General features: G+C 37.3%; 3 protein-coding genes and 2 long non-coding RNA genes across 10 annotated transcripts; 2 read left to right on the top strand and 3 right to left on the bottom strand.

Annotated features, from left to right (window-relative positions):
• Positions 1-1,450: 1,450 nt before the first annotated feature.
• Positions 1,451-2,131, top strand: LOC124206129. The gene is made up of 3 exons (XR_006879578.1): positions 1,451-1,494; positions 1,555-1,832; positions 1,910-2,131. It is a non-coding gene; the product is annotated as an uncharacterized LOC124206129 (long non-coding RNA).
• Positions 2,132-3,590: 1,459 nt separating this feature from the next.
• On the bottom strand, positions 3,591-4,431 carry LOC124206128. 2 transcript variants are annotated; one of them, XR_006879577.1, is made up of 3 exons: positions 4,333-4,431; positions 3,995-4,272; positions 3,591-3,930 (listed from the first exon to the last, which is right to left on the bottom strand). It is a non-coding gene; the product is annotated as an uncharacterized LOC124206128 (long non-coding RNA). The 2 variants fall into 2 exon arrangements; XR_006879576.1 differs by having other exon boundaries at positions 3,591-3,798.
• A 6,230-nt stretch (positions 4,432-10,661) lies between these two features.
• Positions 10,662-13,434, bottom strand: LOC124206127 (tripartite motif-containing protein 59-like). 4 transcript variants are annotated; one of them, XM_046603796.1, is made up of 8 exons: positions 13,270-13,434; positions 13,008-13,195; positions 12,764-12,924; positions 12,549-12,697; positions 12,357-12,479; positions 11,796-12,280; positions 11,624-11,737; positions 10,662-11,553 (listed from the first exon to the last, which is right to left on the bottom strand). In XM_046603796.1, exons 2-8 carry the CDS (start codon positions 13,137-13,139, stop codon positions 11,236-11,238), a joined length of 1,482 nt encoding a protein of 493 aa, XP_046459752.1. In that variant the 5' UTR covers positions 13,140-13,195; positions 13,270-13,434; the 3' UTR covers positions 10,662-11,235. The 4 variants fall into 4 exon arrangements, with proteins under 4 accessions (XP_046459752.1, XP_046459753.1, XP_046459754.1 ...); XM_046603797.1 differs by having other exon boundaries at positions 13,008-13,185; positions 13,270-13,429; XM_046603798.1 differs by lacking the exon at positions 12,357-12,479 and having other exon boundaries at positions 13,008-13,214; positions 13,270-13,418.
• Positions 13,435-13,857: 423 nt separating this feature from the next.
• Positions 13,858-18,038, bottom strand: LOC124206126 (calcium-activated chloride channel regulator 1-like). Its single transcript, XM_046603794.1, has 14 exons — positions 17,992-18,038; positions 17,690-17,892; positions 17,475-17,609; positions 17,237-17,399; positions 16,872-17,164; positions 16,563-16,811; positions 16,404-16,492; positions 16,188-16,317; positions 15,974-16,107; positions 15,310-15,900; positions 14,908-15,157; positions 14,699-14,837; positions 14,249-14,632; positions 13,858-14,178 (listed from the first exon to the last, which is right to left on the bottom strand). The coding sequence occupies exons 2-14, from the start codon at positions 17,858-17,860 to the stop codon at positions 14,060-14,062; spliced, it is 2,847 nt and encodes a 948-aa protein (XP_046459750.1). The 5' UTR covers positions 17,861-17,892; positions 17,992-18,038; the 3' UTR covers positions 13,858-14,059.
• A 1,406-nt stretch (positions 18,039-19,444) lies between these two features.
• LOC124206125 (THO complex subunit 1-like) lies at positions 19,445-23,632 on the top strand. 2 transcript variants are annotated; one of them, XM_046603793.1, is made up of 12 exons: positions 19,445-19,602; positions 19,683-19,765; positions 19,827-20,119; positions 20,322-20,544; positions 20,604-20,709; positions 20,776-21,044; positions 21,108-21,237; positions 21,301-21,509; positions 21,565-21,708; positions 21,783-21,930; positions 22,480-22,755; positions 23,400-23,632. In XM_046603793.1, exons 1-12 carry the CDS (start codon positions 19,561-19,563, stop codon positions 23,553-23,555), a joined length of 2,079 nt encoding a protein of 692 aa, XP_046459749.1. In that variant the 5' UTR covers positions 19,445-19,560; the 3' UTR covers positions 23,556-23,632. The 2 variants fall into 2 exon arrangements, with proteins under 2 accessions (XP_046459749.1, XP_046459748.1); XM_046603792.1 differs by having other exon boundaries at positions 22,477-22,755.
• The last annotated feature ends 142 nt before the right edge of the window (positions 23,633-23,774 follow it).

The raw sequence follows: 23,774 nt of genomic DNA, 5'->3' as shown, positions 1-23,774 counted from the left end.
ATATATAATGATGATGTTTGCATATATTCACAAACCATACACACCTATAAGGCAAACCTGTACTCCATATATATTGATGTATATTTATTAGAGAAACGTGTTCGACGTGTACATTTTACAAAGTTCACTTAAAATTACGTCGCGTTACGAGTTTGCACTTTCTACAAACGTTACTAATGAGCACCGTTACGTTGTTAATGTAGGCACGTAGCAGATGATTACATGATGGGCTAATCCGAAATTGCGACATCGGACAAATATCTGCCTTTCAAGATTCACGAGTGGCACATGAAGTCATTTGAACACCTATGTTCAGATTGTTTTATGGTTGTCCACTGATTTGCGACCAGTGATCATTTGTGCGATCAATGTCAAGCAAAGGGCATGCCGACACTAGCTAGAAAGCTGTATCCCTCTATCGCAACGCTACCAAGCAAATATAAAACAATTCTCGATGTTGAGGCGTACATATTTCCAATAACTCGCAAGTCTCATGGAAAAGCTGTTCACGAGGGATATTTTCAGGAAGTTATGAAATTTGTTGCAGAGCTTAGCAGGTATTTTTTTTCAATGCTTACGATTGTCTCTGAAAAAATAGTATCAAAGTTCTAAAAAAAAATTACATTTTTTTGTATTAATAGTAATAGTCAATTAATCGTTTTTTATTCATAATTGTCAGTCGAGAAGAAATACCAAAATCCTACTTTAAGATGGCGAGCACTGCAGGTAATGGAACGGGATTGACACATCATTACGCAATGACTTGGAGTTGCAAAAAGCAAACTTTGGATATGACCGGTTCGACTCAGGGTGTGTATGAACCGATCGCATCGCTTCTGCACCGGATTGTGTATGTAAACCGGGAAAAGAAATTTATATACAATACCTACCGGCGAAGTTGGTACGCAGTACCAACTTCGCCGGTTTTAACACGGCGTCTTATGGCGCTACGACCCTTTAGTTTTTTAACGATAACTATTTATTTTGTTATCATTTCTTTTTCCTCTTTTGAGTTGTTACTCAATACATAATTGGTAATGCCCCAATATTTTTTGTTTAAATTTTTGTTAATTTCCCTAGCCGGTATTAATGGCGCCATGCGTAACCGCTTCGTCGAATGAATATAGAGGGAGTTAGCCATTGAATCTTATGGCCGTTCCAAAAAATGGGTCCTTTTTTATAAAATTAATTAAAAATTGGCCATAACCTCTGTAGTGTTCTAGTTTTCGCTATTACATAAAGAATAAGCCAATCTATTCGCGTGTATATTTTTAGTATATGGTAAAAACAAATTTTTTTGTTAGAAAAAAAATATTTTCTCTTTCAGCCTTTTTTTTTTGTGAGAAAAATTATTTTACTTTCATACCACCAGAGGTGCTGTTGGTAAGTACTATATTTCGTTATTTCTAGATGACAGATACTTCTATATTTGTTTTGGTTTTCAATCAATCTTTGTTCTGGATTTGTTGTCTTTTATTATTATTGCCAACACAGGTATTCATATTCAAAATTTATGCAATCCATCTTCCTTACTTGTTATATGTATTTTATAAGCTTTAAACCTCGGCAGAAATAGGAATTTCTCAGTTCTTTCAGAAATTTTACTTGTGAGCTTGTTGAAGATCAAGCAAAAGCAAATTTTCAAATGGACACAACATTCACTTAAGTTTTCTTTTAAATTTTTAACAAAAACCTATTCTTACTTGTCTATATTTTTACAGGATTAAATATAACATAAGTTAGTCTGATACTTTGTCACCAAAACACTGTATTTGATACATGAACAAAACAGCAATCACAGTTTACGATGACAATGTTGGTTAGCTTTACAGGTATTTGTTGTTTTGAAATAACCATTATTCCAAAGTTTACGTAAAACATACTTAATATTTTGTATGTCCAACCTTAGCAGCGATGACAGCAAGGCATCTGCTTGACATTGAATTAACGTAAACTTCCAGTCAACATCTTGTCCAATTTCAGACCAAATGTCTTGTAACGTAGCAAAAGTTTTATCCACATTTGTAGCTGGCTTTAATCTTAGTTGCCTGTCAAGGTGGTCCCATAACTGTTCAATGGGATTAAGATCCGGGGATTGTGGAGGCCATTCCATAACTGTTAATGTTCCTGTTATTACCAATTTCTTAATACAGTAATTTATTACGAAAACACTGTGTTATAATTATCTTACCATCATTTGTTTTGTTTGAAAGATACTGCATGTTTTAAATTGTCTTGTGTTTCGGGTCGTTATCCTGTTGGAAAATAAATCCATTTCCTATAAGTTTTTTCCCAGCGGGCACAGCGCATCTTGAAAAAATGGAATGGTACATCGGTCCGTCCATTTTTCAGACAATTCTATGTAATTGTTCAGTGCCCTTCGAACACATTGCCCCCCAAATCATCACAGAACCGCCTCCGTGTTTTACCGTAGGAATGACGCAATTTTTCTTAAATCTTTCGTGAGGCATTCTTCGGACAAAAGTGCGGCGTTTCGTGCCAAATAGCTCAAACTTGGATTCGTCAGACCAAAGCACTTTAGACCACTGCTTCTTCGTCCAGTCTTTGTGTTCCAAAGCAAACTTCAATCTCTTAGCAACATTTTCCTTTGTTAACAAAGGTTTTCTTGCTCCAACACGACCATAAATTTTTGCATCTTTCAAAGCTCTACCAATCGTAGTTTTACTAATATTTCTCAAATTCAACTCCGTCATTCCCATATTAAATTCTGCTGTTAGAACGGGAAGAGTCTTCTTGCGATCACGTTTTGAATTTAAGGCAATGTACTTTTTGTCAGAATCAGGAAACGTACTACTTTTCCCTTGAAACAACTGTTTTTTTATAACATTGACGATTGTCGTTGGAGAGCGCTTCATTTTTTTTGCTATTACTCGAATTGGTGTTCCAATTATTCGATAACGTAATATTTCATTAATCTCGTCCTCTTTACACTGAAAATATGTGCAACCCATTCTTATTTCAACAGCAACTACTTTGAACTGAGAGAGATGTAATGAGAAAAGAAAATGACCTAAAGGATGGAATTAGCCCATTGGCTATACCGGTGATCTCCTGTAAATTTTGGGGGGTAGAGAATCTTGAGAAAGACATTCATGCTGATTCCAATTGGTAAACGCCAAAATAGGGATGGGAAACGTGGGAATGTCGGCCATTTTTTAGAGAAGAAATGGCAGATGAGTGACAGCATTACTGCAGTTTTCCTACTGACTTCGATGAAGACAGTTTGTTTTAAAAAAAACCTGAAATTATTCCAAAATGAATAATCGAGATCTTAAGGAATCTACTAAAATTGGTAGATTTATTTTTGCTGAGGAGTATTGTTTGAAAGCGGCAGAGTTTTGGGAAGACGTCATATTTGCGGATGAGCAACGATTCATGTAAAAATTTTTAAAAACAGTTTTGGAGTTTTCAAAATTAATTATATTTTTAAATTAAAGGTATGATGAACACGGAACTATTTCTCTCTATCGCGGTTCCGAGCGTTTGAACATAACCAATTATGTTCCAGTATGGGGATATCTTTCAAGATATGGTACGAAACTCATTAAAAAAATTAATGGTAGAATCGATACTAGCCAATACGTTTATTTTCTTAAACAAATGGTTGAAGAAAACAGCAGTCTCATTCCAATGAAATTTGTTCACGACAAATATCCAGTACACACATCAAGATATGTGCAGCAGTGGTTCAAGGATAACAAAGAGAAAATTCAGAAACTACCCTGGCATGGTGATTTCGGAGATGTAATGCCACTGGAGAAAGTTTGGCAAGAAATACTGGAAATGATAAACAAAAGAGAAATTAAAATTAGGTCAAAAGACATGCTGCGGCAGTCAATCAGCAATTGTTGGAAAAAGTTATTCGAAGAACAATTTTTTGTTGGAGGATGCATCTACAGGATTCCGTTGCTGCTCAAGAACATAAATGAAAACCATCGAGATTGGGCCTTTAATAGAGTGTAACGATAAATACCTGTAAAGCTAACCAACATTGTCATCGTAAACTGTGATTGCTGTTTTGTTCATGTATCAAATACAGTGTTTTGGTGACAAAGTATCAGACTAACTTATGTTATATTTAATCCTGTAAAAATATAGACAAGTAAGAATAGGTTTTTGTTAAAAATTTAAAAGAAAACTTAAGTGAATGTTGTGTCCATTTGAAAATTTGCTTTTGCTTGATCTTCAACAAGCTCACAAGTAAAATTTCTGAAAGAACTGAGAAATTCCTATTTCTGCCGAGGTTTAAAGCTTATAAAATACATATAACAAGTAAGGAAGATGGATTGCATAAATTTTGAATATGAATACCTGTGTTGGCAATAATAATAAAAGACAACAAATCCAGAACAAAGCTTGATTGAAAACCAAAACAAATACAGAAGTATCTGTCATCTAGAAATAACGAAATATAGTACTTACCAACAGCACCTCTGGTGGTATGAAAGTAAAATAATTTTTCTCTCAAAAAAAAAGGCTGACAGAGAAAATATTTTTTTTCTAACAAAAAAATTTGTTTTTACCATATACTAAAAATATACACGCGAATAGATTGGCTTATTCTTTATGTAATAGCGAAAACTAGAACACTATAGAGGTTATGGCCAATTTTTAATTAATTTTATAAAAAAGGACCCATTTTTTGGAACGGCCATAAGATTCAATGGCTAACTCCCTCTATATTCATTCGACGAAGCGGTTACGCATGGCGCCATTAATACCGGCTAGGGAAATTAACAAAAATTTAAACAAAAAATATTGGGGCATTACCAATTATGTATTGAGTAACAACTCAAAAGATGAAAAAGAAATGATAAAAAAATAAATAATTATCGTTAAAAAACTAAAGGGTCGTAGCGCCATAAGACGCCGTGTTAAAACCGGCGAAGTTGGTACGCAGTACCAACTTGATCTGCTACGTGCCTACATTAACAACGTAACGGTGCTCATTAGTAATGTTTGTAGAAAGTGCAAACTCGTAACGCGACGTAATTTTAAGTGATCTTTGTAAAATGTACACGTCGAACACGTTTCTCTAATAAATATACATCAATATATATGGAGTACAGGTTTGCCTTATAGGTGTGTATGGTTTGTGAATATATGCAAACATCATCATTATATATGTTCATATATATATATTCATCATGCATATATGTTCCTCTGTGTAGCGCTCGAAAATACGGAGAATTCTGAAATAGTATCTTGATACCCCCTATGTTCTTGTGCGACGAAGTTAAAAATTCTTCATCAATTTCATGTCCGATGGATTGACACGGTAATTCTCCATTGATGTCCATTATTTTAGCTGAAGATAGTATCAGTAGTTGTTTGATGTCAAAATATTTTCCAAAAACGACCAATGACCTAAATGCATCGGATCCTGAGTCGGGGAATCGCAGTTGGCGTCGGGCCTCTAGTATTCCTCTAGTATTCCGAATTCCTTTCGAAATGAGATAAGTAAACGTTTACATGTCACTAGAAGAGGGACTCCTAATGCCAGAGTTAAAAACGTTTCTTCGTTTGTAGTCATAAGTGATTTCCGGATAGTTCCTTGGCCAAATTTGGGAACAAATGCAACCATGACATCGAGTAAGCTTTGAGCAATTTCATTAATGTGAATCGAACGCCCGTTCGCTGACGTTTCGTTCAAACATGGGACTATGAGGGACTTCAATTTAACTGGAAGCTTTAGCAACAACAGTAGGGAAAAGAAACGCTCCTGACTGCCGGTATAAATGTTTGTTAATGTTTTTCTACAATTTGAGTTGATCAATGAAGTACCTAACGATTCTCAAAAGAATCTGATGTGAGGTTTTCGTAGGGTTTCGGTTAGCTGTCAGCACTTAACGGCGTAGAAGAATGTTGATGAATTTTTCTTTCAAAAACTCTTTTGGTGTTGCGTCTAACCAACTCACTTTCAAGATTAGCATTTCAGCCACTTCGGCTCTCCAGCTAATGTTACGGCTAAAGAAAAAATCAGAAAAAGATTAATGATTTTATCTGTAAATAAATATAACTTGCAATTCTTTTGAATTTTACACTTCGTTCGCTGAGATGTTGTTGTTTTCATCCCAGATCTGTGCTGAAATCATTTTCATCAGCAGTGAAAGCATCCTTTCATCTACTAGTTTTTGTAGAGATTTTTGGTGATACTGAAATGCCGTCAAAGTAGTCAGGCCGTTTGTCAGCAACTCTTCAAGTGCTTGCTTTGGACTTGTTGCGTGTAACGTGTCCATTTGTCCAATGAATTTCAGATTTTTATCAACAGCCCCATTTGTTGTTGCCCAAAAAAGCCATGGGGGTTAGCTTTGGTTAGTGCCAAGAAGCTCGGCAAGTATGGAAATGTTTCTATGTTCAGATAGGTTTTTTTAATTGAATCTGTAAAGTAAGAATGATCTAAGTTTTACTCATACCATTCGGATCAACAATTTCGTTTTGTACAAGAGGAATTATTGCTTGAAAAGCAGCAGTGGTTGATAAATGTAATGACATCTAGGGATTTCTACCTATGAAATTTGTCATTTCAAGCGCTTTCTTGCTTATTTCCTTGTCGCAGTCAGCACGTTGGTTAACTAGACTAAATTTTGCAAACTATTAATTTCATTGAAAGATATTGGAACTTATTAGGTTTTAGCTTACCACTCGAACAACTCAGTATTGGGATTCATCCAATACTCTCCTTTAAAGAATTAGAACTGGAATGAGAGCAGTCTGTGTAATGCCAGAATCAAGTGATGTTTTGTCGCAGAGCTTTTGTTGTTTATTAGCTTTTCAGCTAGCTTTTGAAATACTCCCTCACGTGACATTACTTTGACATATGCTGTACTATTTGCCAAGTAATATATGGCGCGTAAACTGGATTTCATAGTCTCTGGTTTGTTGGAAAAATCCAAAACAAACCCAGCAATTTTGTGTAAATGGGACTTCATAAATTCTGAGCCAGATGGGATGTACTTGCTAATGTTCCCAATTACTCGGCAAAATCGAAAGAGAGTTGGGTCGTCATGGCTTTCCCATTTCAATTCAAAAAAGGATTCTTTCAACGCATTACCCCAATCTTCCTCGTACATTACCTGCAATTATAAAAATAATGAAAAAACTTGTTAGGGATGAGAAATCAAAAAGTCAATACCTACTCACATGTATACATGTGAGTAAATATAATATTAATAATATTAACTTTCATTTCAGGTTTTTCCAATGGATATCAAGAAGCATTCACGATGTTAGACGGCTTTCCTGGCGGATCGTCAACTCTTCCAATTCTGCCTCAATCTAAAAGACCGAGATTGAGTTCTTCTGACGAGAGATGTAAATATTTCTTTATTGATTTCAAATTTAAATTAATTAATTTTGTGTATTTTGAATAGTCACAGGTGCTTGTTATGAAGAAATCAGGAATATGGCCCAGAAGGCCAGAAGATTAACGCTATTTTCAAGTTTATTGTTGCCAGCAGCAAAAGAAAATCCTGCTCCTGTGCAAAACTATCACGACGTGATCGTGAAAAAATTTCTCTCCGTTGATGATGATGAAACTGGATTTAAAATGCTTATACCAACAGATAAGCCGGAGGAGCCGTATCTAATATAAACAAACTTTTGAAGACCAATGATCAATTCTCTATCAGCTTGGTAATTAAACGTTGTATATGTCGTATGAATGTTTATGTATTAAAGTTTTTTTTTGTAGACTTTGAACCTAATAGATTCGTATCAGTCTGCTGCTTCCGATGTTGACGCCATGATAAGAGCTGCCCTTTTAGCCATTCTCAGCGAAGCTGGATGCAACGCGATACATTGGCGAAAAACAGCAAATCTAACTGGATTGAAAAACATGTCGCATGTATTGGCAGTGTTAAAAGGTGAAATATTTTACTAAGATAATTAGAACGTTATAACTAAATAGTGGCTTTATTTTTTTATTGAGTCGCAGTTGATGCATACTAATTGACGAAAGAAAAAAATTATAAAAGTGCATTGATGGCCAGTTTACAAACGGATTTGTAACCCGATTATTTACACAGTTTAAATAAGGGTTTAAAAACCATTTTTAACACAGTTTATTTCCCCAAAGCGGAGGTTTATGAATGGTTGTCTGAAACTGGCTTCTAGACCTCAAACGGCATCCTCAAACCCGTTGTAAATAGCCGTCCAAGTCGGAAGCCACGTTGTAGGGTGGCCAGTGATGCTTTGGGAAAGACGTAATCCGGCCTAAACAACTCAGGCTTAAGTCAACAATTGGCTTTCGATTTGTTTTCAACGCTCGAAATAACATGTCGAGCCCATCTATTTGAACGATAACAACTACGTTCCCAATACCATCGAGTAAGACTCTCAATGCACTTAAACTGTGGATGGAAACAGTAGCATTTGAGAAGTTACATTGGTAGATTAATTCTTTAATCTTATTGATGTTTTCATTGCGATTCATTGTAAAAAAAAATAATTTCCAACACTTCAATTCTTACGTGCTCTCGTCTATGGCTATGATTTTAAAAACAAACATTGGAGATGTTGCATTTTAAGTTGAAATGAATCATCTCCAGTAAATATTTATTTTTTCTTATCACCATGTAGCATCTTTTATTGTATCTATGTTGGAATATTTATTAATTTTTCTCTTTTTTTTATTTTATGAAAATATGGAGCTACTCGAGTTTCGTCCAAAGTCTCGACATTCCCATAGCCTTCTACAGTTACGGCCACGGAGCACAGATTCACCCGGGTGTCAATTTTGTTCGAGCCATCCACCCACCCTCAGCTGCCTATACCTAGGTCACATGCGTTGCCATTTTACGAAAGTCACATTTTAAATTCCTGTTTCCGCAAAATTTTCATTTTTCATTTATTTCAGCCATGGCCACCACGTTATAATTATAGTACAGTCAATCTGTAAAAAAACGCATCAAATCTGAAACTGCGTGTTAATTTCGATTTTCTTATACCAAAATAAAGGTAATTTTTAGGAGAATCTGCAGTTCAAAAGCTACCGATAGATTCGGTGGGGAAGATATTTAAATTAATAAAAAACGATAGGATGAAAAAACAAATTTTCATTTAATTTATTGTGTAAATATTTATAGTTTTTTATAAAAACCAATAAATGAGCTTTTAGTCTGGGAGCTGGGCGCCAAAAAAATGGCAATGGTTTAGAAGAAGGTTTGATGCTAAAATATGGTTAAGGGGGGTATGACACACACGAAAAGCCACGTCTGTCGACTGGCGGCTGGGCGGTTCAAGCGTGACGCGATCCCGAAGTCGGCGGGAAAGGTAAAAAAATACACTTTGTTTAGCAAGCCCAAATTATATCTTAAAAAATAGAGGGATATCAACTTTATTTAATTTCCGACAGACAGACGTCATAATCTGGGGCCTTGGGGCCATCAGACGTCGGTGTGTAAGAAATTTTACGAAATTTCAGTAAATTGTGAAAATGGCAACGCTGCATCCTAAGCGCCTAATTTTAAATAGAGAGAGTTGGGGAGGATCTGTGAGTTTTTAACTAAGTAAATGTGAACAGAAAATGCATTTTTCGGTTTTTTAAATAAGATAATGCATTTATTTTGTTTAACCGATAATTTTTTTTATTATTTGGTTAGTGTAATTTGGTTGCTAAATTTTTGGCGGTTCAAATTTCTTCCCTATGTAACCCGCTTTTTTTCTGCTCCTCTTTCGTAAAAGCATACCGAACGTCACGGGAAACCCTTGACTAACAGACGTTATGGTTTTTTCCCTGTATTAGCATGGGTTGTTCCCCGCTAATGTGTATGCGCTTTGATGATATCGGAAACAAACGCCAATCGGAGCTATCGACCAATACTCGTTCTTCTTCTTCTTTCTTTTTGACGATATCTTTTAAGTATATTACTTATTTATACTATAGGCTACATATAGGCCTACTTGTGTATAGTTTCCCCGTGCTGTTGAAGAGAGACGGGATTCTCTCTGGTTGTCCCGCGGCCAACCACTTGCCCATCCGCATCGAATAAATCGGGCGCTTCACGCTATTGCAGCTGGAGTTGGCGTCGACCAATTTGATCCGATCGACGACGACGGCCAACGATGTCAACCGTTTGGTTTCTTATTCTCGCTATATTGACGCAACAGAGAGAGTCTTTCTTGTTTGTTGGGGGGGGGGGAGGAAAATTTCCCAGTTCCCCCTTCCCTCCCCCGATCATTAGGCAGCAAAAGGCGGGAAGGAGTGGTGGGGTAAGAAGAGGGATGGAAAGGGTGAATGACATCAGCTGCCTTCTGGCAATGGTGGGGGGGAAGGGGGAAGCCTTTCCTCCGCTGGGTGGCTCTTTCGTTGTAGGCTATGGGAGGGGAAATTCCCCGCGCTTTTTATACCCCCCTTAATAATGGAAAACACCGCTGGCGAAATAAGCGGTCCACAAAATATAAAATATAAAATTGTCGATTGATGATTATGGAGTATTTTAATAAACGAGCAATAGAAGATTAGGTATAATCTATATAAATTAAATTTTTCGTTTCCCTAACTTAATTCTAAAATTAAATAGTACCCCTAAAACATGATTTTTCCCTATACCTCCTTAACAATCTCGACCGCATTGCTTAGCAGCGCCAACTACAATCCTGTAAACGACGACAAGATAGGAGTGCTCTTAACACTAAACTCCTATACCATGTTTGTAGTGTAATCACAAAATTTGTTATTACAATTTACACACTAGCTTTATAAAATGCATGCACACATGCTTTGGGAATCAACATACTAAACACATTTTCCAATTTAGTCAAATGTACAATAAGTGCAGTGCAGATCGTTATTATGAAGGTACCTAATCATTATTAATATGAGGAAGAGTTGGCATGTTGTTGTTATCTAGCACTGCATAATATAGTTTGTCCACAAAATTTGTACGTGTCAAATTAGTGGTTAACTCACAATTCAATTTTATAATGAAATCACCAAGTTTGTTATTACAAGCTACACATTCTTATAAAATACATGCAAGCAAATGCTTTGAAGGGTCATCACGCTAATTACATATTCAAATTTCGTTAAATGTACAGTGCAAGTAATAGATCAAATGTTCGAAGGTAAGGGCAGCGTACCTACGAAGTACTAATACATAAAAAGAGTTGACATATTATTGATATCTAGCACTGCAGAATATCTACTTTGTCCTCAAAATTTGTACGTGTCAAATTAGTATTAAAAAATGTTGAGTCAGTTATTATTGAGATTTAAAAAACTCCGCAGTGAACCACTTTGCAGGACGCTCTCTCGTGCAACTTCAAATGACTCAGAGAGTGACAGAATTCGAGACCATTCACCAAACGAGCCACGAGTGGAGCTCGCCTCACGTTGCGATCCGAAAACGGCGCCAGTAAAATGACCATATCAGACACACCGTTGTGTTGGGGTCCATTGCTGTAGTAAAGACCAACGTCACCTCGTTCCATGATAAAAGGACGTTGGTAATAAGCGTTCTCGGTTTGAAATGTCATTAAACTCCGACTGTTGTAAGGCGATCCGAAAACAACGAAGAGACTGATTCCGGCCTGGACAACAAATTTTCAAGATGTGAAATATAACAAACGAACAGGCAAACCAAAACAAACTAACAATTACCTTGACCACAACCGACTGAAAATAGCTAGCGTAAGTCGATGAGAACGAACGGATAAAGATGCTCTTCAGCTCAGAAGAGGCTTGGGGAGCCAGTTGAAAGAGCAGCGTTGCTTTCTAATCATTCAGCATTACATTAATAAATTTGCACTCTTTTAAGGCTTATAAATATTACCCTGTCAAAGTTGACTTCTACCGTCATGGAGCAGTATTGATGATTGGGATACAGCTGTTGCGGGCAAAGAAGGGAACGAAGCACCGAAACTGTGTTGCTGTTGTTGCTGTTGGATGGCAAAGAGCTCGACGACGAGGACACAGGGACATTGATTTGCTGTTGTTGACGGTTTTGCTGAAGCTGAAGAAGGAGAATAAAAGAGAGGATATTGAGTCCCGCAGCATTGACCGCCTTGTCGTCGATTTGATTCATGAGACACAGTTTAATGCGATTGAGCCAGGGTAGGGACGGTGCCATTTTTCCGTCGACTGTCTCGACGTTCATAGAAATGAGAACGTTTTTGGCTCCTTCGAATGTTTGAGCAAGGGATAACGCTGACGAGTAGGCAGACTCAGCTTCATCTTCGACGGTTTGATTACTCGGCCGTTGGTACTTAAGATTACTTCTTGAACCATCTTGCTGAGCTTCCATTTCGTGCAAAATTCCTGCGATAAAACGCGTTAGCAACATATTTTTCCACTGATATGAATGAAAATGACAATTTGGACATCACAATGCTACCTTCAACTAAGCTGATTTGTACTGCATTATCCTCTTTAAGCTGAGCCACGTGCTTATCTAAAATCGATATACTCTGTTTCATAGACTTTAAATACGAATCGATTTCCATTCGACGTCCCAATGCTTGACACAAGGATAAAGACACGTAATAGGTTTTACTTTTTAAAAGGTAAAAGCGAAGTTATTTGTTACCGTAAGACAGATTCAGCTGCACTTTATTCTTCTGATTCTGCGACAGGTGTTTCTCAACGACGTCATTGCCTAACGGTGTGATCGAGTGCATGGCTAATTGACAAGAAAGACTTGCTAGTTCGTCGCAAGTATGACACCACGCCGGCTGTCTGCAAGTAGAATTAAACGAAAAATATTTTTCACTAATTTCACGAAAAATCTAGACATATATTGACCTGCGGTTAGAACAATTAAGGTTGATAATTTTTTCTTGAAGCTCTAAAACTCGAAGAGCGTGTTCGTTAGTTCTTAGGCTGACTAGACCACCTCCGGGAGAAGTCAGTGTACGACATGCTGGGCAAATAATCGTCATCGAAGAAGAATCTAATAGCATTTTCTTTCAAAACAATGACAGAAACATTTGTTAAAATCATAAATCAAAACTAAAGTTCATTACAGTAAGCAGAATTGAATATTTACTCCAAGACAGCTGATGCAGAAGGTGTGCAGGCAGCTGAGGAATTTCGGCAGACGATCAACGAAATTGTACTGTTCGAAACACACGGCACAAGTATTGAGATCGTCGGCCTCGTGGACGACGGAGGTAGCCATCGTATCTAACTTGACGTCTTGTCTTACGATTTTAATTTCTCTAAACCTATTAAAAACTATCATACAATATTTACACTAAAATTTCAAGGATGCAAACAGCTTCAGATTAAGCAATAAAATGTAAGAATACCGGCGTGTTATGTAGGATTTAAACGATTAAACAACGCGTCAAACACTCACGCCAGAATGAGATCACGTTGGATTCCCTGTAGTCCTGAATGAATATGAAAAAAAATCTTGGTCTGAGACCGTCGAGAACGTCAACCGTCGTCAACCGCAATAGGTGATCTTTCGTGATTTGTCCCACAGGTGTGCTGGTGTCGCTCTTTGACAAGCTTTAACAAACTCAAGCAGAGGTGGCGTTGGTCGGTTCAGACATTTGAAAACAGATAACTTTTTTTAAAAGCTCGACCCGTGGAAAAGAAACTGCGAAAACCGACTGCCAACAGCTGCCATATTAGTGTATAGGGATATAAATAATTTTATTCTGATTTTTTATTTCCTCTGTGTTGTGGATTAAATTCACGTTCAAGTTCACGTATAATATAATACGCTGCTTCGGGGATATATATTTTTTTTTTTTCGTCATCCGTCGCCTTCGTTATGCTACTAATCACCGACAACTTTTATTACTTTCATGATAAACTTCGTATCTTACCTAAGTTTAAATCAAAACGGGTAACCAGTAATTAGAATTTATGTTGATGAATCGAAAATATTAATGTTTCGTTTGAATTTATTGCTCTGCTTAACTTAGCTAAACAGGTGCATGACATTTTTTTGGCATTGATTGTATTCGGAAGACTAATAATAAGGCATCAAGCGCTATTGAAAAATGATTTGTTTCTCTAATAATATCCTTTTTCTCATAAGCCACTAAATTATAAAATTCGTTAAAAATCGTTGGCAAATTCAATAGCTCAGTCACGATTGATCCAACTCGATACGACCGAATGGACTTTCGATATCGAAAGAACAGATAAGCAGGTCATAAGTAAGAGAAGCAGGTCATTGGAACTCGTTAGTCCGCTGTTGCTTCCTATAATTCAACAAGATCATCTGCAGTTAGCCTACGTTCTTATCATTGAATGGCGTTTAACAAAATATACCAGCTATGGTTGTTGTCTGAGGAGACCAAGTGGATGTTGATGAATTCGATTTTGTCGTAGAGGACATGATTGGGGTTACGGTTGGTCTCGTTGTTGGTGGTTGTGTTTCCGGCTGTTGAACAAAAACTATTTTGACGGATACGACGTTGGAAGTGTTGCTCGCCACGTTCCTATTGTTGGTGGCTCTCAGAGCGATGAAGTACGTCACGTTCTCAGACTTCTTCGGAAGAGCAAGAGACACGCGCTGTTTGCTACCCGACTCGAGAGGTTGCAGACTGCCGTCGAGGACGTCCCCCTGACCGAATTGCACCGGCAAGTCGGAATTGAAATTGTTGTCCAACAGGTTGTCGAATACATCAGAATATTTTATCTGATACTCAGTTGCTGCATTACGTAACAAGGAAAGAGTGTAAAATTCATATCAGGTTGTCTAAACTCATTAGCAAATACCAGTTCCGTTATCGAGTTCTTGTCCAGGTGCCGTCCACTCGATTGTCAGCGACGTACTGTCGACCTCCGTAGCAACGACTTTTAAATCCGTCACACGACTTGGTGGATAAGAATAGGATGGCGTTAAAGGCTTTTCCACCTGAAACAATACCCCAACATTGAAATCAAATTTACATTTTTTAAACACACATTTTACTTATACGCGTTACCCTGAACGTGCCACCGGATTGAACTCGATCGAAATCTCCCATTGTAGTACGTTGTAACTGACCCATGCCATCGTCGATGTAGGACGACTCCGTGCTATTGACGACACACACCAAAGTGTAACGCCCTGCGTTCGAAAGATCTATGTAGTAGCGGGAATAAATTCCGTCGCTCTTGGATGTGTCGGCTCCGACCCCAGTATCCACCAAATCAATCACTTGAATAGCAGTGTCAGGTCTCTCCACGTAGGCCCTAAAATCAATTTACGAGAATTAAAAAAAAACTTTGCTGGGTCAACATTTAGTGACTCATGACAAGGCTCCGGTTATTAATCGCCCGCAATTATTCAGCGACATATAGTATGTTGTTATTTGTATTACAATAAAAGCAAAGGTGTTGTTTACTGAACGTTGGCACCGATGACGCGATTTCGTCCTTGTTGGACGACAGCCACTAGCCGGACAGGTGCGATGGCAGCATCCACGACGACTGTTCCACTAGGGACCGAACATTCCACGGTGATTGGGGCCGTTGAGCTGGATCTCGATTTTGACGTGACGATAACATTGACGTAGTCTGTCGTACTGGAACCGACGGTCAAGAAGAAAGTCCACGGACCTTCTTCGGCAATGCCAGGAATCACGATGTAAGCCCGCTTGGCAGCATTGTCAAAAATGAGCGTGTTGTACACCTGACCACTTGGTGACTTGACAGTGAAGTTCTGCAAGTAATTTCTGTTTGTATATTCCGTGCGGAAGGTGAGATTTCGGCCGACGGTAAAGTCGACAATGACGGAATCTTCGAATTGATTGCCTTTTTGGTATTTTTTCTGGAACAACAAGACAGTCAAGTTCTCCGATGGAACTGCCGGTAGATAAGTTAATGATCCTGTAAATGCGTCGTTTAGTTCGTCGTTGTTGCCGTTGTCGTTGATAAAATAACTTTTCCCGTTGGTTTTGGTCGCCAAATTTTCGATTTCATTTTCAGCGTCGCGTCTTTATCAAGAAAAAAATAATAAATAAATAAATAGTCAGTATGCTGAATTCCTTGTTTCATCAACATTTTTACCCAAAAGCAATAGAAACAACTTGGATTTTTGCGTCAATCAGTTCGGGAGTTACATCCCTTATGAACGGATATTCATTCTCCAGGCCGTCAGTCACCAACACGATGACGCCTCCATTACCACCAGGGTGCAAAATCTAATAACACCACAACTTCATGTTAGAATGAGCTATTCTACTTTCCTTTTTAATGAGAATTTCGGATTCAGAAATGTTACGCCAATCGCCATTTGGAGTCCGCAGCCGATACACGTATTATCCTCTGTTTTGTTGGGAACTTTGTCCATCAGTTGCTGCCGCGTTTCATCGTTTACGACAGTCATGTTACTTAGCACCGTCGCATACGAACTATGAATATAAGACAAAAAGGACAAAAAGAATAGGATGAATTTAATGAAAAAGTTTTAAATATATTTAGTTATAGCCTCATTTACTGGAACTTGACGATCCCTAACGAAGTTCCTTCGGGAATGTCATACTGAATCCAACGTCGAGCCGAATCGTACAACCTTCCAATACGATTCTAAAAGAAAAAATCGCATAGTAAAATAATAGAAATCGTATAGTAAATACTCATTATTCAATGTGCTTACATAATCGACCATGCTGCCCGACACGTCAGTAACGAGAACGTAACGAGCTCCGTTCAAAACTCGGACGACATTAAATGTTGGCTTCAAATCAGCGATGGTGGCTGGCAAATTGTTGTTTTCGACAAAATCGATGTGACGTGTAATCACCGACCAGACACTTTGCGTGTCGCAAACTGCGTTATGCTGATTGGGTGCTTCTCGATTGTGTTTGTGAAGACTGGATCCCTCATCGTCACAAAAATGCATGGCCTAAAACCATGGACGGGGTTAATGAAATTCAAAAGCAATCTTTTCAATAATGGAAAATACCGATTTAAGCATCCTGTAATCAGACATGATGGACGATCCTGGTCTGAACTGGTCTGTGAAACTGTAGGTGCAATTTGAGTCGTAGAGGCCCGTTTGCGGATCGACATGACAGCCGTAATCAAAAGTAAAGTCAACGGGCTCATCAGAGCAAACATTAGGCACCAAATCGGCCGTTTGTTGCCCGGCAGATGCTGACCGGTAGAACATTGGGAAGGCTGACTCGTCGCCCGTGTAGCCGTGCTCCTCAAACACTCCGTAACGCAGTCGAGCCCATTCTCTCACGATAACCTTGCCTGTCATTTAAAATTAATTTTACATTGTTGTAATTATAATTAAGGTACGTACAATATCAAAATAAACACTACCTGCTGGCCCAAACTGAAACAAGTTGAATTCCGAATCGAAATTCTTGACGTAATTGGGCGTCAAGTGAATGTATTCGCCAGGATCGCCACATCCGCCCAATTGCACGGTGTATGGTCTTTCTCCATATTTCCAGTTCGGAAGGTCGATTTGAATGTCCGCATTCTGGTTTAGTTCATAAAATTTTGCCATTTGCGAATTAATTTCTCCTTTTTATGCGATAAATTTATTCAAGTATACTTGCAAATTTTCCCATGTACTGGCGTTGGCTATGACGTTTTCCCACGTCTGAGGGATCAGAATATTCACTGATTCAATGTAGGATCGATTCCGAGTTGCTTCATACAAATCAGCTGAAGCTTCAGTGATTAACAACTTTAAGAAGAAATAATAAAATTCTTTTGTAACAAGAACAAGGAATAGTAAAAGCTTTGAAAGAAACTCTAAAATGTTACCTTGATGTTATCCAATAAATCATCAGCTTGATCTGAGGGAACATCAGGTGAAATTGCTATGACAATATCCCGATAGCCGTTGTTGGTTATGTTGACTCGGCTGCCGATGGCGCGAAGAGACAGGCAGCTAAAGAGCAGCAACAAGAGAAGACGATGATGACAGACCGCCATGGTGTCGTCGCTTTTGGAACTATAAAGTGGAACTGAAAAGTGAAATTTTCGGACCAGTTTATATACACGCAACCTAAAGGTGAATCACAGAAAAAAGATTGCACAACCGTTTGCGATCAATTGAATAATACCGTTAGATAGCCTTATACGTGACAAATAAATTATCTGCAAGCCGTTCGGCCCCTTTTGCTCCTTTGTCATGGGCCATGGGTATTTTTTTTTTTTTTTTTTTTAGCGATATCTTTTTATTTTTTCCTTTATCCTGGTGAAGTTGAGAAATTTTGATAGCAAACCGGGGAAAAAACCAACTTTTTGTCAATTTTGATACTTCAAAGTACAAGTACATCTTGGCATTTTGCCCTGGAGACAGCGTTGTGACTGTTTTGTTTGCGTACTTTAGCTTGAGATATAGTAATGTTTTGCGAGTTATCCTTTACTCCCATCAATTGTTACTAGCCAATGCAGAGAGTAAATAACCCAAGATAATTACATTAAAGGCTTGACAAAGAGTTATTGTAGCCAGCAAATAAAAAACAAATCGACAAAGTTTTTGGCAATCATCCTTCTTCTATTCGTTCACAGGGACGATTTGAACAGAGAAAACAACTTCTTCTCATTAAAGGCTCTCAAAGCGATCGCCATCTACATGTTTAATTACAATAGAATAAGGCCTAAGGATTCGCGTTTCTTGCTTCAGCTTACGTGCCGCGTCATCTTTCGTTGATGACGTCCTGCAGTCCAAATGACACAGATAAATTGGTTTGAAATAAGTAAAATTTTATATCTTTTATCTGGTGTTTTATAATGCTACTAATAATTTCCTTTTAATTTATTCTTATTTGAGATGATCAAAGGCGAAATAGGATTTTAAAAAGTGCCACAAACGGCGGTTCCCTGCAGTAAAGAATCGATATCTCTAATCCTCTATGCCTTTTCCTGGTGCACTTCAGGAAGTAGACATAAAATCAGAGCTCGTAAGCAAACAGAGGTAGTTCAAATATAGAGACTAGAACAAGGTTATGAAATCTCGGTAGATAGTGCAGTCGATACTGTAGTTGTAATATGGCAGGCAATACCTGCCGATTTTCATAGGAAATCAAATGATAAAAGTAATACGAATGGAAGTTGAAAACATTCGAGTATTTGAATGCGCTTAAATATTGTTTAGTAGTGAAATGAGTAGCATTGGAATGCTATTGAAAATATTGAGTTCAAAAAGGCTACTTATTGTCGATTACATTAAACATGAGAAATGTCTTAAAATTAGGTAGTTTTTATATGGGAATTTTATCTTTATTAAACTCGGTGCAGTCCCGCGTTAGATGATTTTTCAAAAAAGGACTCTCTTTTGTAGAACACCATTTTTATTGATCCGTCGACTCGCCATCTAGGGGATGATAATCGAGTAACATTTTTGTATGAAAACGTCAAAACGGTAATCTCAGTCAAAACATATTCTTTGAACAGATAAATTATTTGATTATCACCGATTACTTATTAGTTAAACTTGAATGGTTTGACATTTACTTCTTTCCAGAATTTCCGCTTTCCGGGATTCGGAAAAAAAAATCAAGTTGATTTTAGAATGGCAACATTGCAATTTACAAACTTGGCAACGCAACCAAGTTTTGAAGCGTCGTCTGATCGTTTCGAAAACACGACTATTTTTATGTTTCTTACTTTGTAAAAAAACCACTGAAATGGAAATATTTGATTTTGAGAAAACTCGGTGTTCGTTTCTGGTACAGTAAAAAAATCTATCAATGAGCCATATTTGAAATAAATTGAAAAATCTTATGTCTTCTGTGTTTGGTTTCTGTAGGATTCCATTTCTGAAGCTCTTAAACTGGGTGGTCCACCCACTATCAGTGAATTACTTTCAGTTAACAATACAGCTCATCTTGGGTAAATTTAATCAAAGCAGAAAGTATTTACATATTATTGTAATTAAACATATTTATTGTAGGGAAGCTGATAAAAAAGCTGTATGGGATCAGGCGTTTAGAGACAGATTTTTGAGTGATTCCTCAAACTTTTCCATACCATTGTTTGAAAAGTTGTTGCAGTTGAGTCTGGATTGTGCAGTAGCTCTAGTATGTTCTCCAACACTGCCTGTGATTTTGCTCACAGATGCTTTTGACATCCTGTCTCTGGAAAAATGTGAGGAAATTTTCTACATGGTTGAAATGAAAGTAGCGATTTGGAAACAAGAGCTTTTCTTCAATCAGTGTAAAAATACCTTACTTCGCCTTTGCAATGGTATGTAAAGACATTTTTCCAAAATTCTAATAATGTATGACACAAATATTTATGTAACTGGATGCATCTAATTCTGTATTGATATGAATTCAATCCATTACTCTTATTTCAATGTATACCACTCTGCTAAATTCATTTACAGTGTTTCGCTTTATGTGAGTTGTGTTGCTGAAATGAATTTTATATGTATATTTTTTTTCAGATCTGCTGAGGCGCTTGTCCCGAAGCCAGAACACGGTTTTCTGTGGTCGAATTCTTCTATTTCTTGCAAAATTTTTCCCATTCTCTGAACGATCCGGACTTAACGTAGTAAGCGAATTTAATTTGGATAATTTGACGACATTTGGAGCTAAAGATGAAAGCTACGCTGCTGATATATCTGCTAATTCTGAAAAGCACAAGGATGCAATGGAAGTAGAAGAAAGGTATATATATTTGATTGACAAGTTATTGCAATATTTTTCTAAATTTTCTTGTTTTGTAGTTTGAGCTCCGACTACAATCTGTACAAAAAATTTTGGTCCCTACAAGATTTCTTTCGAAACCCTAATCAGTGCTATACGAAAATCCCGTGGAAAACGTTTTGTTTGGTAGCTAAAACATCAAGTATTTCAAGTTAAAATTTTCCATCTAACAGAAAAACAATTATTCTTTAGCATACTAGTGATGTTTTGTCTGCATTTTCTACTATCAAACTGGATGAGCGGAGAAACCGCTCTAAATGGGATGAGGCAGATGTGGCATTAAACATCGATATGAATGAAACCAGCATGAATGGTGGAAATGTCCAACAATATTTCGCCAAATATTTGACGAGTCAAAATCTTCTCGAACTTCAGCTCGGTGACTCCAACTTCAGACGTTACATTCTGCTGCAGTTTCTGATTATGTTCCAATATCTGGATTCACCTGTCAAGTTTAAACAGTTAGTTTCAATAAGTTTCATTAGTTAGACTATTTCAACCGCTTGAATTGCTTCTATTTATAGCGAAACTCACAAGCTCAACGAAGAACAAACTACGTGGGTTTCCGAGGCTATCGATCAAGTCTATCGGTTATTGAAAGATACACCTCCAGATGGCGCTTCTTTCGTCCAATCTATTCGACACATACTAAAGGTATACTGAGTTGTATAAAAGTAGTTTTAAAAAATATCATCCATCGGTGTTTGTTGGATGTAGCGGGAAGAATTATGGAGCAACTGGAAGAACGATGGCTGCCCGGAATTCCGGCCCAGCATAACCAGCTCAACCACTGATAATGATACTATAAAAGATGGTACCAATGGAGAAAAAAAGACGATCGTAGTTGGCCGACCAAGACGGCTCAAAAGAAGTCTTGGAGATCAGATTCGAGAAGCTTCAAAAAGAAATAAGTGCATTATTGGAAAGTAGGTAAATTATGAAATTATTTGAAAACATTGAATTACAGCTTTTTCTCTTTAGCGCTGAGATGAATCGTTTGTGGAATCTATGTCCTGATAACATGGCTGCCTGTCGATCTAAAGATCGAGATTTTCTACCTACATTAGAAAACTATTTTGAGGAAGCCATTGAGCAACTGGATCCTTCAGTGGAAAGCCAGTACAAGTAAAAATTTGCACTTTAAAGCTTACATTTTTCCGAAAATGTTTTAACTGAATGAGCGATTTTCGTGTTTCCAGGCGAGTTAGTGAGGCTAATTTTGGGTGGCGTGCTTTGCGGCTTTTGGCTAGACGAAGTTTACATTTCTTCACTCATGGTAATACTCCTATCACTCGGCTGCCAGATTACTTGGAAACGCACGTTCGCAAACTGGCCAAGGACATGCAGGTAGAGTAAAATCAGATGAATATCACGGTTCCCATTCTGCAATACAGGGAAAAGTCAGGGATTTAGGTTCTCATTTGGGAATATATATATATATTTTTTTTTAATATTTTGAGGTATTTTGAATTTTGTTATCGAGACTCATAACTTTTGCACGGGTTTTGCTGTTAAACAAAGATTTTGAAATAGTTGATCCAGAAGAAATACAGACGAGTTTGTTAGGTGTCAGGTAATTTTTCACATTCATTTGTCTGGAAATCCCTGGATAATCTTGATATATTACTGGTTTTGTAGTTGGCTTATTCAAATAATATGATAATAAAAATTATAGGCTAACATTTATAAGTATTGTGGGAGAATGATATTGTATGCTACGTTTACGAAAAGCATTTATCGAAAGGGTTTGAATAGGCAAGCTTAGCTTGCAACTAGCGATTTGATAAATATTGTCCTAATTTTCTAACCGTGCAAAATTTGAAAATTGATCAAACTTTAAAATAATGCGGTCAAAACATTGTTGCGTACATTAATAACAATCTTCTCATTTAGCAGTCAGCAAATGCATTGCCTAATGTAAAACCGGAGCCAGTGGACGACGCTGGTGAGGTAGAACAAATGGAACCGGAAGCAGACCCAGTGTCCAATAACTCGGAAATTGAAGGAGTCCCAGAAGAAACTAATGTAAAACCGGATGAGATGGAAGAAGAAGAAAGCACTGAAAAGAAACCTGTACTTTGCTGCACAATGGATCAACTCACTCGCTTAGCAAAACAAATCGGGACTAATTGGAAACTTCTCGCACCAAAACTTGGTTTTGGACCAGATGAGGTAACTACAAAATTTAAGACGTTCTGTTTTTTTCGAATTTTGAATTTAAGCCCTTTAGTTTAATAGTCTTAATGACGCTGCATTATTTTTTCAAACATAGAAAACGAGTAAATTCCGTCATATTATTAGTTTCCTAGTTTTCTTGGCTATGATAATAGTTTTATATACAGTGGATGCATGAGATAAAGTTAAAATTGCATCCACCTGAGCTGGATGTGCACCAATCAGCTTTAGGTTCAAAATCTAATCCCGAGACGTACACAACCTGAATTCAAATATATATATTTTTTAAATTATTATTATTATTATTTTTTTTTTTATGTTTAAAGTTAAGATTCCAGGAGAGTTAAAAGTTGTATTGCCAACAGTGGAAAAATACCTATAGATGTGTAGATAGCGTCTAGTTTGATAGGAAATCGATATGCTGCTCACTGGCTCCACTCATGCAGCCTAGGTGCCAAACCTGAATATTTAAAAAGAACGTAGATGGCTAACGGTCGCTGACATACTTTTATCTTTAAAAAATATTCTTCCGATTTTCTTTTTCTTTTTTTATTTCGAAAATACCCATTAGCAATATATTATTATGACATGCCAAAAGAATCAATGCCAAAATTGCTGATGTTTTCCAAAATATTTTACAGGTGGAGTATTTTGAAAGTGAAACAAACGAAGTCGAAATTCAGGCTAAGAAAATGTTTCAGATATGGTTAGAAAATGAAGCAGATGCTACTCCAGAGAACCTGCTCTACACATTAGAAGGCCTCGGCATGTTAGACAGCGCTCAGGGAATATTATGATTTTTATTGCTTTCATATGCCTCATCTTGTTCACAAAAAAAAAAAAAAAAGAAATACACAAAATTTTTACAAGAAAATTCACCTGTACGCTTCTCGTTCCTTGAGTAGCACGGAATTATATTGTTCAGTTCACACATACCGTGTCAGCGGGGAGAGTATTCATAAGCTCTTTCATGCCTCCCTCCCCCTTTACAGAAGCATTTTTATTACCTTGAATAT

Source organism: Daphnia pulex, chromosome 10, assembly GCF_021134715.1.
Source record: "Daphnia pulex isolate KAP4 chromosome 10, ASM2113471v1".
NCBI classification, from domain to species: Eukaryota; Metazoa; Arthropoda; class Branchiopoda; order Diplostraca; family Daphniidae; genus Daphnia; species Daphnia pulex.
This window is presented reverse-complemented; position numbering and strand designations above follow the sequence as displayed.